The sequence below is a fragment of the Limanda limanda genome, chromosome 10 (genome assembly GCF_963576545.1).
Source record: "Limanda limanda chromosome 10, fLimLim1.1, whole genome shotgun sequence".
NCBI lineage: Eukaryota > Metazoa > Chordata > Actinopteri > Pleuronectiformes > Pleuronectidae > Limanda > Limanda limanda.
In genome coordinates this window covers 24,094,975-24,111,044 of record NC_083645.1, presented here as the reverse complement: position 1 = coordinate 24,111,044, position 16,070 = coordinate 24,094,975, and the positions used below count along the sequence as shown (strand labels likewise).

Genomic DNA, 16,070 nt, shown 5'->3' with positions numbered 1-16,070 from the left:
TTGGAGGACGACCACTCTACCCCTCAGCCACAGCCGCCCTTGTGTGTGTGTGCGTTTGTGTGTTAGGCAATATGATGTCACTGCTAACACATCATGTGCCCTCCTCTGCATTTTCCTGCTCTTTGCTTTTCCTTGAACATCAGTTTATGGGTCACACATTCTCACAGGGGCTGTTTCTCCCCCCACACACCCCTGCCTCACAAACCTGGTTGTGTAAAATTCATGTCACGCAGAGGTCAAACTGGTTTTTACACAGCGTAATGAATAATTGAAGATGCAGTTGTGTCGGAGGTGAGAAGTGAATATTCACCCTCTATGGGAACGTGTCCTGGGCCACATCTCTAAGAGGGAAAGCAAAACTGTTTCAGACGTTATCTCCTGAGCTTCATCACGGCTGCTCAACTTAGACACTCGACTCTAATTGTCTTAATATATTGGCTCTTTGTCTTCCTTATTTTGATTTTATCATGTCTTCCCCCCCCCCATGTAATAGATTCAAAAGCAGATCTAATCTGGACTGGTGCTGGGCACATATTGATGGCGCGAGTCTAAACCAGTGACAGTTTGTGGTTCCCATTGTTCCCACACTAATTACTGCTGACGTGATGTATTGTCTTGAGCCTCCGGAGTGCTGGTGATGAGTGTTCACTGTTCTTGTTTGTTGTTTTCTTTCTGAAAGGAAAAGACCAATGAAGACGGACAGATGGTGGTCGGCGGCAATCTTCCTGTTGGGTCTCGCTGTGCTCGGCGCCGACGGGAGACCCGACAAGGAGGGATTCGGATCGCCGCCTTATCGACCGCTCGTGAGATTCCGCCACAAGGTATTGACCCGCCTTCTTTTTTCCATTTGCCGTCCGTAACAAGAGAACTTATGTGCGTTTTTTTTGCAAAGTATAAAACTAATTACAGTGGCACTTTCTTCTCGCTTCAGATGACTCTCCCGTGGTTGTTGTTTTTCTGCCCACTGAAAAAACACTTGATGATTCATTATCCCTCCCTCTGTGCCAGGGGACTGTCTTTTCAAAGACAGCATCAGATTATTTGCGAGCCACAGCTGAGCGAAGATGAAAATGAGCTCTGAATGAAATGAGCATTTTTTTTTTTTACATGGCACCAAAGCGGAAAAGTTTAAAGTAAAAGATGTCACTGGAATCTTACTGATAGAGGGCAGAACCCCGCGAGCAGAATCTTTTTGTTTATCTCCTTCTACAGCGACTCAAAGAAGTGTTTCGCCCTCTAAACCAGAAGCGTCCTCTTGTTTTTGTTTTGTCTGATTTGGCTCCAAAACTCAAGAGTAACCGAGTTGGATCAATTAAAGCCAGACTGTGAAAAAACAAACCGGATTGTAATGGCAGACGGGGACTCGAGTAAAGCAAAGTCTTTTGTCAAGAGGCATTAGTTGGCTTATGGACGTCCACTACATATTTCCCATGTGACCCTTTTGCAAGTCAGTTCCCTGGCAAACGCATTTCCTCGCTAGCCAATCAAAGATAACAAATTAGGGGTGAAAATATAGAAATGGTTTTGCCGTTTGCTTCAAGTCTGCCATATTCACACGTAGGGTTGCAAAATTCCGGGAATATTCAAAGTTGGAAACTTTCCATGGGAATTAAAGGGAATTAAAGGGAATTAACGGGAATAAACGGGAATATACGGGAATTAACGGGAATAAACTGGAAATGTTGTGGGTAATTTATACTAACTGTATTTACCTTGTCATATTCAGACATAAATATAAGCATTTTGTTGTGTCATAGGCTGATTTGAGCCCTGAGGAAACTTTGGGCACTTGACTATATGCTTCTGCATCGTTGTGTCATTCTTAACATAGGTCTTTGCACAGTATTTGCAAAGGTACACAGCCTTTCCTTCTACATTGGATGAGGTGAAATGTCTCCACACATGAGAGAGTGCACGTGGCATTGTTCTGTAGAATAAGATGAGAAAAAAGTTTGTAAAAAAACACTAATGCAATGCCAGAGATATAAATAGTTAGCCAAACAATTGGAATCGTCTGTAAAAATATTTTACAATTGATGGATAAATGAATGGAAATAGGCTAGATGAACAGATGAACAATCCTCAATCAGCATGCTAATAAATTTTCCCCAGTAATATCATTGAAACTTACCTGACTAGTCCTTCACTCTACAGCAGGCCTCAATAGCCCTGCTGTAGAGTGAAGGATGCTGGGAATTATCTGTGCATGTGATGGAAGAATGCACAGTGGAGGGTTGAAATTCAACGTGCAGTGTGTGCTGCATTCCATACATCTTTAAAATAGAGTTTTGAATGTTGTTTTTATTGCTCAGCGTTTAATTTGCGTAGTTTTTTTTTTTTTTTTCAAAATTCCCAAAATTCCCGAGCTAAACTTCTGATGGAAACTTTCCGGAAATTTACCGAAAACTTTCCGCCCCTTTGCAACCCTATTCACACAAACACATTTTTGGTTTAAGTTACATCTGCGTGGAAATAAAATGCCCTGATAGTGGTTGTAAAGGGAGGGTGGATAGAAGGAGGAGAGGGACACAGTGGAAACAGATGGTAGGAAAGTCATTAGACAGTCTCAGAGTTGTGTGAGAAGCCGGGCGCGATGCAAAGCTGTTGAATTGACACGACGGTCAAACACACGCTGACCTTTTCCAACCGTTTGCTGAGGGAGACGCTCGACACAACACGAGGACGGCAGATAGCAACTGGGCAAGAGTTCAGCTTCTTTTCCAGCCAACACTATATCCAGAAAATTACGTGTGTCAGGGAAGTAAAGCGATTTAAACTTCCTTACCCAAAAATCCTATAATATGATCTTTGGAAACTGCAGAGATTGCACTTCTTCCAGGCCGGGATGCTGTACACAGAAGGGAAGAGAGAGGCAAATAATCCAATGTCTACCTCTGCTTAGACAGTGTTAGATTTCATTCTGTAAGGACAGTGTTAGAGATGGCTGTGATGTAAGATTATCTATGGGCAGGGCAACACATGTGCTCCTGTGTTAAAAGGAGACCTAGGAGTTTTCACTTTTCATCTAGTGCGTTATGTAGGTTTTGTTTTATAGTTTCGTAAAAGATGTGACTCATTAAAATGCGTCTTGATTAGCTTAAATTAACCTTTAGAACCCAGAGGATTCAGACTCAGACTCTGCCGTGCCTGCTGGGCCAAAGCTCAGGGTGAGAGAGGAGGAGGAGGAGGGTGGGGGGGATAAGGCGACTAAGAGCCAGTATCACTGTAAGCCAGAGGTTAAGACTGACCTTTGTGATGCAACTTCGTAAAAACCCTTTACGACTCTGACATTGTCGTTGAATCCTCGCGTTCCAAGGTGGAAAAACTCGGCCCTGACTTTAACTGCTTGTTTGACTCATGATCTGTCTCCGATCGTATAAAGACAAAACTCCACACGGGCACGTTTATAAGGTTAAACAGTTAACTTCCAAAAGACAGGATTTAATCTTTTGTATGATACAGTTCCTCTTGTTCAAACACACTCTCTTTGACACCCTCTCTCTTTACGGCGCTGGTCTGGAACCAGTGTGACTTTAATAATTAAAGTAATGTACAGTCCACGTGCAGCGCAGGATTTGACGAGAGGCGACAAAAATGATGTATGTGCCTTTCCGGTCGGATGAAATTAATGTGCCAGGCTCTGTGATTACATCGCAGAGGAATGTCATTACGGCATCTGCATACCATTACAATTCGTCTTGCGGGGGGGACAGAGGTAAACTCGGCCCATCCATCCGCCTGTCAAACCAGCCGGTGGAGATTTACAGCCCTCCGGTGAAAGATGGCCACATTGGGAGATCTTTTAGTTCCAAGATATGTCATCGGCCTTTTTTTGTTGGTGAGAGAATGTTCTGCACCGGTGGTTCGATGCCAGAGAGGAGCGGGTCGTCCACTTGTCAATACAGCTGTTTCAAAATGAGATGTTTCAGAAACGCAATGTCAAGATTTAGAACAGAGGTCACAGAGAAGTGGATTTTAAGTTTTCTGACCTTTTTTGAAAGGATATTAGGAGGTGGACAAATATTAATTTAATAATTTCATGTATTTTTAAGTGGAAACTGAGCTGCAGGTCCCTGGTTCGACTCCACACACCTTCACCAAGGTCCAAGTTGCCTTAAATTGCACAAATTCATAGATATCAGTTGCAAAGATATTTTTGAATCAAGATCAATGGATGAAATTCATTAATTATGCAGCTGAATGGATTCCTTCTTGGCCCACGTCCCGTCCTTCCACCAAGTTTTGTCGAAATCAAGTCAGTTGGCTAGTTTTTGTGTTACCCCGGTGATAAACCAACAAACTCTAACTGCACTGAGTAGAAGACAAATCTCTGTCAAGACCCGACAGTCCTCGGAAATCTATTAGATCTGGATTTGGAGTTAAAAAACATAACCCCAGCGGAGGAGATAACAATAATAATCAAATCTCTCAAATGAAATAAAAATGGAACAAGCACAGCAATCAAAACAAGAGAAAGATGATTCACTTCATGAACCAATAAAGAGAAGTTACACACAACATGTATCAGAAACTCATCAAAAACACTGAAGATGCTGGTCTGATCCCGACAGAAATTCACTTCTCTCTCATCCAGTTTCCTGTCTCTCCCTCACTTTCTCCATCTAAAGATATGCAAGAAACGCCCAAATATACTTTTAGCAACATAATTGCATTAATTTCCTCCTGCTCTCACTCACAGCACTGTGCTCTACTTCATGCTGTAATGTGCCAGGGACGGAGTTAAAGCTGTATGCCTCTGCCTGAGCTCTGAAGGAGAGTGTTTGACAAGGGTAACAGGATAGGATACGACCTTATAAGCTTCCCTCACAAAGACTTCAATCACCAGGAGGCACTCGGCCATAAACAGCTGGTCACATGCTCTACCCATAATTCCCATGGTATTATTTCAGAAAGTCGCTGTGAAATCCTCCCCATCAGGTCAAGTATAGGACACAGAATCCCGTCCATCAGAACTCAGCCCAAATTAGAAATGGTTAGAATGTGACGTTTGGTGTTTTCAAGATCCTGAAACACAGAGAGCTCGTTTTCAATCCTCTTCTTTCACTCGGGCTCTCTCTCCCGCTGAGCTCCGCTGTGAAAGTGACGGAGAGGCTTGATGTGTACTCTGTGAAAATTTGGTGGAGAAGTCGCCAGGCCCGGCTCGACGCGAGGGACAAAAGCAATTTCTGAGAGTTTGTCGCTCTGACATCAAGCTGTTATGACACAACAAACAAAATGGAGGCAAGGACGACGACTGTGTGCAAAGCCCCATCCGTCCAGGGCCGGCTTGGCCACATGACAAATCTAGATTAACAGGGGATAAACCCAGAGAGGGAGAGTGGGGGAGAAACAGAGACAAAGGGGGGAGGACGGGCGAGTAAATGAGATTGAGATAAAGAGAGAAGGGACGCTAGAAATAACAAGAACAAATCACACAATTCAGAAGACAGTGTTTTATGTAGCGTAGCTGCTGGGAAAGCTGCAATGTTTGTCTTAAATGTGGCTTCTGTCGGGATTATTCCCACCCTCCTCTTCCTCCTCTTCCTCCTCCTCCTCCTCCTCCTCCTCCTCCTCCTGGTCAGCTTTAGCCCCAGCCCTTGTCACTCATCTTGATGAGCTGTCTACTTTCAAATGGCAGCGAGCCCACAGCGGCGGTAACCAGCTCCTGTAAAGTCTCCACGGGAGCTGAAGGAGCAGACGCTGCATGGCGCCAATCTGCTGCAGCAACATGTCAATGCAGATGCTGATGTTCATTTTTATTTATTTTTATCTCTGCTCTTCTATGGGTCGTTAGTGTGTTATTGATATGTAGACTTATTGCAATATTCAGCCAACCACACAGGCAACAGTCACTACACAGGGAATCTCTAGAATTCAGGGGTCGAGCTCGACAAACATTTATGGCATTTTGTAAAAGAATCATATATACAACTGTAAATCAATTATTGCATTCATTACTCAGGCTACTCGTTTATTTATTTAGTTTAGTTCTCCTTAAATTGGCGGCTACAACCTGAATCTTTAACTTTGAAGGCAAGACGTCTCAATGTTCATCTCTCAAGTTCCTTGTTTAATTTTCATCATACAAGTTGGAGAAAGAAACAAGTTGATTCTGAGTTGGGCTGACATTGGAGCAAACAAACCTTAACAGCGTCTAGACACCATCGGCTATGAAACAACAAGTTCACACCCATCAACAATTAAATTAGATCTATCAGATTATACTTCATGTTTGTTTTGATTGGTCAGTTTTCTTAGGATCCCCCCAAACTGAGTTAAATGACTAGGAACTATTTCAGTGGCCGCCATTATAAGAGCTGTTCCAATTCTGTTAAGGATAAGGAAAGGAGCCTCAATGCTTCCTAACTTATGTCCTTTTAGCATAGGAAACATCGGACTATCCTGTTTGAAAAGAAAGAAGGAAATGCCGCCCCAACAGAACAGTTATTCTATTCTCATGACACGATCCAGACCATAATGATGATCGTCTGATTTCCTCTCTGTCACATCTGTCCAGTCAGGAGTCACAATAAACCACAAACGTAGTGAAGTTCACACCATCATCATCTAAACTAAATCCAAATTTGCAAGATTCTCCAATAGTTTTTTAGCGGATGCAACATTTTTGACCCAAACAGGATATTTAACCAGAAGCTGAAACACGGCTCAGTTTTTTTTTTTTTTTTTTAACACTACAAGTTCGACTCTGGAAATAAATCACGGTGTGGAAAATTGTCTTTTCATGATTTACAGCTGTTATACATTACAAGTTGAAGTGTTCTCAGAAGCTGGTGGAAATGCACGAGTGTGGGATGTGGATTCTGAAGGTGTATAAGAGGAGGAGTGTGGGGGGGGGGTGCTGGTGGTGGAGTGTGGGGGGTGTTGAGTGATGAAGAGAGAGAGAGAGAGAGAGAGAGAGAGAGAGAGAGAGAGATGTGGGCGGTCAGCCAGCTCGCTATGACAGGGGCAGATGAGCCACGGGTTGTACAGCTGGGTGCTTCACTGTCCCCGGAGTCTCGGGGCAGCAGAGACAGGGGCTGCCAGCCGCCGCCGGGGGGGGAATCACGCTCCTCAGACAAATGAAGTGTGAACACTGTCTGCCGTATGCAAATAGGCCTCATTTGATATCCTCCTACCTGTAGTGCACTTCTAAATGTCACCTCCTTCAGACGAAGCGTGGGGATACAGAGTCACACAGCCACAGGTGTTTCGTGCTCATTGGTTTCAACAAGGTTTTGTAAAAGAAAAAATTAGTTCTTCACCTGATGAATTATTAAACTTAGCTGTCTGCTAGTTTGTAGAATTATTTTATCTTATTAATAGACATGACAGCCGCGCGGCTCCGTGCGATGTCGGTTTGATCCGAGTGACAACTTTGGTTCAGATTGACACGTCTCGACTCGGCACACACTCACGTGGAACCTACAGCGCAGGAAGGGAGCCCCCCCCCCCCCCCCCCTTAAAGATAAATAATTATCTTTAACACTGACATCAAGGTAGAATAGATGTCTGCCTATTGCATGTCTGCAATTACATTTAGAAAAAATAAATAACAGAGAAAGAGACAAACATAAGGAAAACAAACCCCTAGTATGCCGGACTGCTGTTTGTTAAAGTAGCATGCTTACACCAGAAAGGGGAATGCTTTTCATTCATTGGCTAAACAGAAAGTGGGTTGTACCAATAGGAGTGCTTTGATATTTCACTGAGTGCATTGCGATGCAAATGTGACAAAATGCAAAGATGAAAAAACCGCGTTTGGAAATTAGTAAAGTATCGAACCAATAACAAAACTGCATTCACAAAATTCTTATAAGAACTTTCAGTACCAGACAGGCGATGTTTTTCATGTGTCCACCATACACTCAAGTACACAAACAAACACACACACACACATACACACACACACACACACGCACACAGATTGATGGATGGAGCCTGTATTATCTTTATTCAAGAGCGTGGTCTTTCATTGTTTAATGTGTGGATAGTGTGAGAAAGTGGAAATTCCTCGTCCATCTTTTATAGAGTCCATGGTGAGAACATTGTTCCTGTGTGAACTAACTGGGACTGGTGCCACTGGGCCGGAGCCCTGTCTGCCTGACAGTGTTCTGCTCTGTGCTTAAACCAGCTCCGGTCTCACTGGACCCGTACAACCAAGTTAGTAATTGTAAAGAACTGCATAAGCAACACTTAACACTGAGTGTGTGTGTAATCAATCGCTGGAGTGAGCTGAAATATTTCTGCAGTCCAAATTCATTTTTAACCAGATCTCTAGGTTACAGGCAGCATTTTACAGTAGAAGTAAAATGCTTTTAATGTATAATGTACTCGATTAATCAACTCGTATAAGAAAATATAAAATATACAGTATGCAGATTTTCTGGGCAATCTATTTTCAGTAGGCAGTCAGGGACCGCTGTTCATTATCGACAGGCGACCTGTTGCACGGCGGATGTTCCTCCGAGCACCTATCGGCTGCAGCTGGTAACGAGGGAGGCTGCATTCTCTGCACAAGCACGAGAGGGATGAGCTCGGCAGATTCCACTGTAGGGAAATCAAATATTTATGCCTCTTTCTTTCATATTCATTATTTGTGGAGAGCAGCTACTTAGAATAGTCATCCTGATAGCAGCGTTTTCTGCAGCCGTAATCGCTGTGCAGCTCTAAATTTTGTATAGTGCTACTACTCAAGTGGTTGTGGGCATTTACACTTTTGTATATGTCTCTCCACTGTTATTGTGGATTATTTCTGTTTTCTGTGTAAAACAGTTCAGTCACATTTTGTTTATTCGTAATAGTTTTTATCCAAGTTTCCAATCCGTGAGGTAATGTTTATTAAATCCTGTTAAACTAACTGTTTAATGGAGATAACTGGAAGGAAGAAAGACAACAACCATGATGTAAACAAGACCGGCATGGGGATCCATAAGTGCTGTTATGAAAAATGGAGTGAGGGAAAATATGATGGAGATAAAGGGGAAATTAGGAATTGGAAAACAGAACGCAGTAAATCTGAAAAGGAGACACCTCAATGAAATAATTGAATTGTGGGTAGTTGACAAAATAAAATCATAAAGCTGATAGCTATCCAATCAATGATGTATTAATAATGTTAATTTGAATGAGGCAAAGGACCTCTTATCATACTACAATCGTACATTAATGTCTAAATCATCGATGCATCTGTTGCCAGTCAAACTGGATTTTCCCGCAGACGAGCTCAGAGTGAAATTCTCAGAACATCTCTTCACATATCGATGTGTGAACTCAATTGTATTAAGTGGTCCGTAGAACACTTCTAAAAATCTATGATGCACGCTCCAACGATTTCACTTTCATCCTTCTGCCATGTTGTTGATGCTGTGATCGTGCGGTTTATTATAATTGTGGTCTTGTCTTTGTCTTTGTTCCAGCAGGATGGGATCCCCGAGAGCTTGAGGATAAAAGGTGAGTTTCCAATTCTCTCTTGTACGATTCCTCCCTGACATGCAATGCACAGGCATCGTGCAGGTTAGGATCAGGGTTGTAGTCCGATGGAGGCCACAGTGTGACCGAAGCTCGTCTGCTGCAGAATGGACCGGACTGCCCGTTGTCTAAAAGATTCAAGAGTTTAACTTTTTTATTGGAAAGCTCCAGAAAGAGCCTCTAACAAAGCTCTGCATTGGGAAACTCATTTGGAGCAAGGCACCCACATGTTTTCCTGCAACCAGTTTATTAGGTTTAACAAGGATATCTCACCTGATAATCACATCTTAACACAGGCAGCCAACCCGTCTCCTCTGGGCAGAACGTTTGCTGTGGTGGCAGCTTGTTAGGTTTTTTTCACATTTTAAATGCTGGATGGAGGAAACAGAGCAAGTCTCTCACTTTGGAATCCACCAGCCACTGCTGCATGTAGATAAAGCTTTGTTTGTAGAGTAGTGTCTGGACCAAGCTTTGGAGAAACCTAGTTGTGGGACAAGCAAACATCTATATCATCTATCTAATCCATCTCTTAGAGTCTCTGTCTGCCTGTGGAACTCATAGCTTCCCACTTTGAATAAACAGGTGACCAGCTCTTTGTCCGGTCTTCACTTGCTCAATTACAAAACAGCCCATTCTAATCAGGCATCTTTAGAACAGCCACTTCAGTAGACTCTTTTTTTTTATCAAGAACTATCCTCACTTACTGTATACTTGGCAATTTTAGCAATAGAAAACATGTCTTCAGCTTCAGCCTGGGCAGTGATCCGTGGTGGATGAAACATCTCGGTTAGGCGAGCAGGTATCTATGATTGATGGGTTGGAAAAAAAAAAGAAATTCTGTGCCCCACTGAACAAGCGTATTGTTTCTTAATGTCGGGTTCATCGTTCTGCTTTCAGGCTGAGTGAGAATCACTCTGCTGAAATAACAGACATCATAACGTGAGAGTGAAGTGCTCTGATTGTGAGCGGAATTTACATTAGACTTGAAACCGGTAATTTCATGATCATTATTTTTCAATTTGCCAGCTATCGTCTCCTCGTATTAAGTTGACATATTAAATAGTATTTTGTTTATTTCGTACAACATCTACACATATTTAATTTGCTGTCACAGAATAATAAGAAAACAGATCTGTGAACCTGGACTAGATAATTTTTGCACTTTCACAAATGTCACTTTGACTAAATTGTTATTGTCTCAAATTGCTTGAGTTCTCCATATTCAGTGGTGGCCTTTCTTAATGGGTGTCATTATAACATTTAACAGATATGAATTTTGACAATTTAAACTATATGGAAATGTGGCTTTGGGCACTGGAACATTGCGATTGATATTTTCAATGAGATTTATATCTTTATACACTCTGCCAGGTAATTTATTAAGTGATAAGATTCTAAATCAATATTCATATTTAATAAAATTAACCTTTAGCAGTAGTTTGCACCATTATCCACCACCAGCTTCCTCCAGCAGCCTGGTGGAGGCTGGTGCGGCTGCATTAACGCGCCGTGGTCCTCTCGCTGTTTGACAGATGCATCTCATCTGTCAACCTGTCACCTTTCTAATACCTTCTCTGTCTCCTCTAAACCGGAGTCAATGTCAGGCAAGAGGTGGCCCTGCTGCCCAACATGTCTGCCACTAAGTGTTTGAAAGGGCCTCTAAATGGACGTCTACCCATTTTTCTTCACCGGGGAAGGTCGAAGCAGTAATTGTAGAGGGTGCATTACCATAAAGGGCGGCCCCAGCTGTCTGCTGTGATTCACTTTAATGCGCCATGTTCAGTAAGCTGAGGGGGGAGATCTCACTTTGGCCAGTTTTCAGCAAACTCATTTACAGCCCCAGTAACAAGAAGGCAAGCGAACTGTGGAGGAAACTATAAATAATTCAGGCATCACCCGATTCGTTGGGGGACTTCTCATTATTACACAACTGAGGCCAATTTGGGATTAAAACTTCAATTTTACAAGCTACGTCACGAGCTACAATTTGAATGGACGGCTGGAGACACAAGAGGAGGAGCTGGACAGAGAACTGTGAGTCAGTTCACATTCATGAAAAGTTGCAAAAATGGAGAATGAGTGGGGATAGATTTGTTATAGAGCCTCTACCACGTCCATAACCTAGAGCAATATGTTCCTGTCTGATATTTTAAACATTCCTTGCTCCCTCAAAATCTAAAACCAGGTGACAGCCGGCACTTACACTCACTTGCCCCCCCCCTTCAGCGTTCAATTGTCTGAGACTGTTATATTCCTCACCTCATGATGGACCGGCAACCCGTCTCCACCTAATGTGTTACCCTGAGCGAGGTGAGCAATTTCAGAAATGGATGGAGGGATATTATATTGCTACATTAAGTGTGGATGAGAAAACAAAAAATAATTACAGATGGGGAGGGAGGGGTGGGGGACGGAGGAATGCAGCGGCCTATAAACTGGAACCGAATGTCAGCACGGAAGAGACAAAGACAGACAAATGCCAGCCGCTTTCCAGGATGCTCTGTAATTGGAGTCCCAGAACGAGCCGGTGCCACGCCGGCCGAGCTTGTTATGCAGGCTGCGCCGAGACCTTGGGCTGCCGGTGAAATGCAATTTAACGGAATAAATAGCCTGATTTAGCCACGTGAAATATCTAATGGAACTTTTTGAGACAATCTTACGATCCTCATTACGTGTAAAAAGTGTCAGAGGCGGCGTGAAGGATGAGTCGGGCTCATCGGAGGAAGCGTCGAGAGACAATAGAAGCGCAGTTATGTCGGTGTTTACACATCAGGTTCAGTACTGAAAACCGTTGATATTTCACTTTTATCACTTGCGGTTATACCACAAAACTATAAATAGATTCCGTGGCCGTAAATGCAAACAATATCAAAACATACAGCTAAAGAATATTCGTCTTTGCCAAAACACCATTTAAACCAGTGTCAATTTACGGCTGGAATTCAAAATATTGTCCAATCAATTTGTTGACGGATGAATCTTCACAGATGTGGTTGAGATTGTGAAAACAAGGCAGATTTAATATATCTGGGGAAGCTCATCATTGTCTCCTTTGCACAGGCGCTGATCAGGTTTGTCGGGTCACATCTGTCCAGTCGACGGTGCCAAGGGCGGACTAACTTCATGAGTCCAGGAAAATGATGTGTTTGTGTTCACATTGCTGTCGCAGGTTGGCCTGAATATTCATGAAGTGATCCGACCAGCCAATCGTGCGGCAGCAGTGCAATGTGTGACATCATGCGGATGATGGGTTAGGAGGACTGGGGACATTTGGTCACTTCAAGTGAGGCCTGGTTGTTAGTGCCAGATTGGTTTTGGATATCACACAGAGAGGACAGTGGAGAATGAACAGACCGATGACAGAAAATCTACAGTAACTCATATAACTAGAACTATGTGTAATATAAATCTGTGGCTGCAGTCGGCACAGCCTCGCCAACACTGGACAGTTGAATTGGAACACACAGCCAGGTCTGATGAATGTGGATTTCTACTGAGGCAGCAGATGTGTGGGTCAGAGTTTGGTGTCAACAGCATGAAACCCTGGATCCAACAGGACTTGAGTCACCAGTTCAGGGTGTAATGTTAGCGGTGTGATGGCCTATTGAGTCAAATCAGCCAAGGTTTAAACGCCATTGTGCGTCTGCATATTGTTTATTAGCACATTTATCCCTTCATGGCCATCTTCGAAAGGCTACTTCCAGGATAACAATGCACCATAACACAAAGTGAAAGCCTGGAATGTGAACAACATTGAACAGAATAACAAAGGTGTGTACCCAGCATCTTGTGACTCACACTGTAACAACTGAACAATCAATATGTTCTGTGCTTTAGTTATTATTTGAAGTCTATCTGCAAAGCTGCATGAACCACACTAGATTGAACACAGAACAAAGCAAGTGTATTAAATCAAACTGGAGGTGTAGGTTTATTTTGTACATGCAAATACGGCCACTAAAGAAAGATTTCCCCACAGACAGAAACTTTAATACGAATCAAACACCCGAGTCTATTTCCATATGGTTCGAACTCTCAGGTTGAACTCTGCACAAGAACAAGCATCTTGTTTTGTTGATTGACTCCAGTGTTTACGTCTCCCTGATCTATGTCATCTCCTCTTCTCTCCTATGCTGACATAATATATTAATTTGTATGCATCGGAGCCGCCCTCGCCCAACCAGACCTAAGCCTATTGCAGCCGCACATTTGAATAATTCAGAGGCTGCAAACACCGAGCTCTAAATTGTATATTAATTCTAAAATTACACAGCACCCCCTGGGCTCAGGTTACACTTTTAATAACTCGTCTCGGCTGCACTCAGGAGTTGCTCTCCTCTCAGAAAGGATTACTGGAAGACTCCCTGTTGTTCCGTCTATCCTTTCACTGTTTGGCCACATTTTAATTTGCAATCCTTCATACAGTGGGTCTTAATCAAGTTAGAGGGTGTGCAGTAGTTTTTAAACACAGGGCTGTGGGACCGCACTGCACCATCTGCCTGTGAGCAACACTGACAGGCTCAGATCAGGAGTTAAAAAAGAAAATAGACCTGTAGGATTTTCCTTGAAATCCCACAGGACTGTCTGATGAGCTTTACAGGCCACTTATACTCCTTGACCTAATAAGCCATAAGAGGACACTTGTGTCTGGCCTAAATACTGTATGGTAGAACTCTTCACCTCCTTCAGGGAGAGAACCAGATCTACCTTTCACGGTCACGCTGCATTTAGAAGCTTGCATTTGCTCTTCGGATCTGTATTCTCGGTTCTCACTTCCTGCTCTTAACTGTTGTTTGGAAATATTTGGATGCATGAGGGCTGTATCCCAAACACATGCACGGAAAGATTAACATGACTTGGTTGTCCAGCTCTTAGTCGTCAGTTCTCTTCTGAGGCTTTTACTAAGCAGCAGGTGAAAATGCCTCTAACACGTTATTTACACCACGAGAATCTGAAACTGGTCTTTTGTCCATAACAAGGACGCGTGTTGGTTCAGGCTGCTTCTAACTGTCACCTGTAATAAAATACAGTATATTCATGAGCTTAGTTAGATTTGACCTTTGTCAAAAGTTAAATTGACATATTGAATAAGACACTGTTATGTTATTAGCATTTTCTGATGACCTCCATCCGATTAATACATATTCAGACGTTGAGTATTCTGACCTCAGCTGCTTCATGTAGGCATGTAAACTTTAAAATTCTAAAACAGAATTTTTGACATTGACATATGGTAGTTGCCAACTGCTTGATGTGATAATCAGACCAATATCAATGGAATATTATACCAGCAGCCCATGTTAGCATCATAATGAAAATAATGTCTTATTCAGACGGAGGTGAATAGTTGGAATATTGCTGTCCTTGTAAAAGTAGTGAGTAATTCTATGTATTCAAACGCCTGTAATGACCCTGCTGTTATGTTGTCATTCCAGTTGTTAACCTCATGCCACCAACACTGTGATTATACAGCCCTCCTGATGATTTCAGCTTTTCTTTTATAATAAGTCAATAATTATTTATGACATTTACAATGGCATAAAAGTGACCTTGGCCTTTTCCTTCCTGCTAGAGTTAAACGTGTAAACCTTTCTCACTGTGAATATCTCAACACGAAGAAGAAACAGATGCTGTCATAATATTTAATCACGGCTCAATTCAATATAGATTCTTTCCACGGCAGGATCCTGTTGTCTTTCATGTTGCTTCAATGATTACACTTTCTGCTTCAACTTTTGTCTAACAGAACCTTTTGTGATGTTATCATATAGGCTTCACCAGTGTGTTCTCAACATATCTCTGTATATTAGATTAATTGTCCTCATTTTATCATAAATAATAACTAACCGTGATCACAAGGGATCTCAATTTGCAAAACCCTCAAAAGATATCAGTGCGTATCCTAAATTAGTTAGATTTTTGAAAATGGTGATAAACGGCCGTCTCCACCTGCTCATTAACTACTCTGACCCGTCTCCCAGGTGAGTCAGCTCCTAATTACACGGCTAGAACAGGAACCAGCAGGAGCCCGAATCACATGAGCAATAATTTGAACTGCCGAGATGCTTCCTGCCTGGGCGAGGACTCCTAATGAGCCATTATCTGTGAGAAATTATTCTTCAAATAATGAATCTTTCAACGCAGATTAAATGAGCTGCTCTCACCCCTGGATACGCAGTTTTAAACGGTGAGTTAGCATTTTGAAAGCTTCGCTCCTCTGGTTTCAAGTTTTTTGTAATAGAAAGCCCATTTTTAGCATCAAAGTAATGCTCCTACTCGAGAAGTTTTCAAACTGCCCCTGTGAAAATTAATGGAAGACAGATTTTAGTGAACTTGTAACATCTGATTTCTTTGAAAACCAAAGAACGTTTCTGTTGATCCGTTCCGATTGTGCAAATTTCCCTGTTACCTCAAGGGAAAAACATCACTTCTACATCATTAGGTTTTAATTTGACAGATTTTATACTTTATAGATTTTAAAGACTGACTGGCTGAAGCTATAGAGAAGGGGGGGGGCGGTGGGTTATCAAGCTCATAAATGCTGACGGACGGCCGTAAGAGTAACATTTATGAGGCGTACAGCACTGTACTGTTATGGCATG

At 42.5% G+C, this 16,070-nt stretch overlaps 1 protein-coding gene across 1 annotated transcript in view; it reads left to right on the top strand.

Annotated features, from left to right (window-relative positions):
* Window positions 1-274: 274 nt before the first annotated feature.
* fstl5 (follistatin-like 5) overlaps window positions 275-16,070 on the top strand; it is a 134,878-nt gene continuing 119,082 nt past the window's right edge. The window contains exons 1-3 of the mRNA XM_061079209.1: window positions 275-291; window positions 680-821; window positions 9,420-9,450. Coding sequence (XP_060935192.1) covers window positions 275-291; window positions 680-821; window positions 9,420-9,450 — 190 coding nt within the window. The remainder of the gene's footprint in view (window positions 292-679; window positions 822-9,419; window positions 9,451-16,070) is intronic.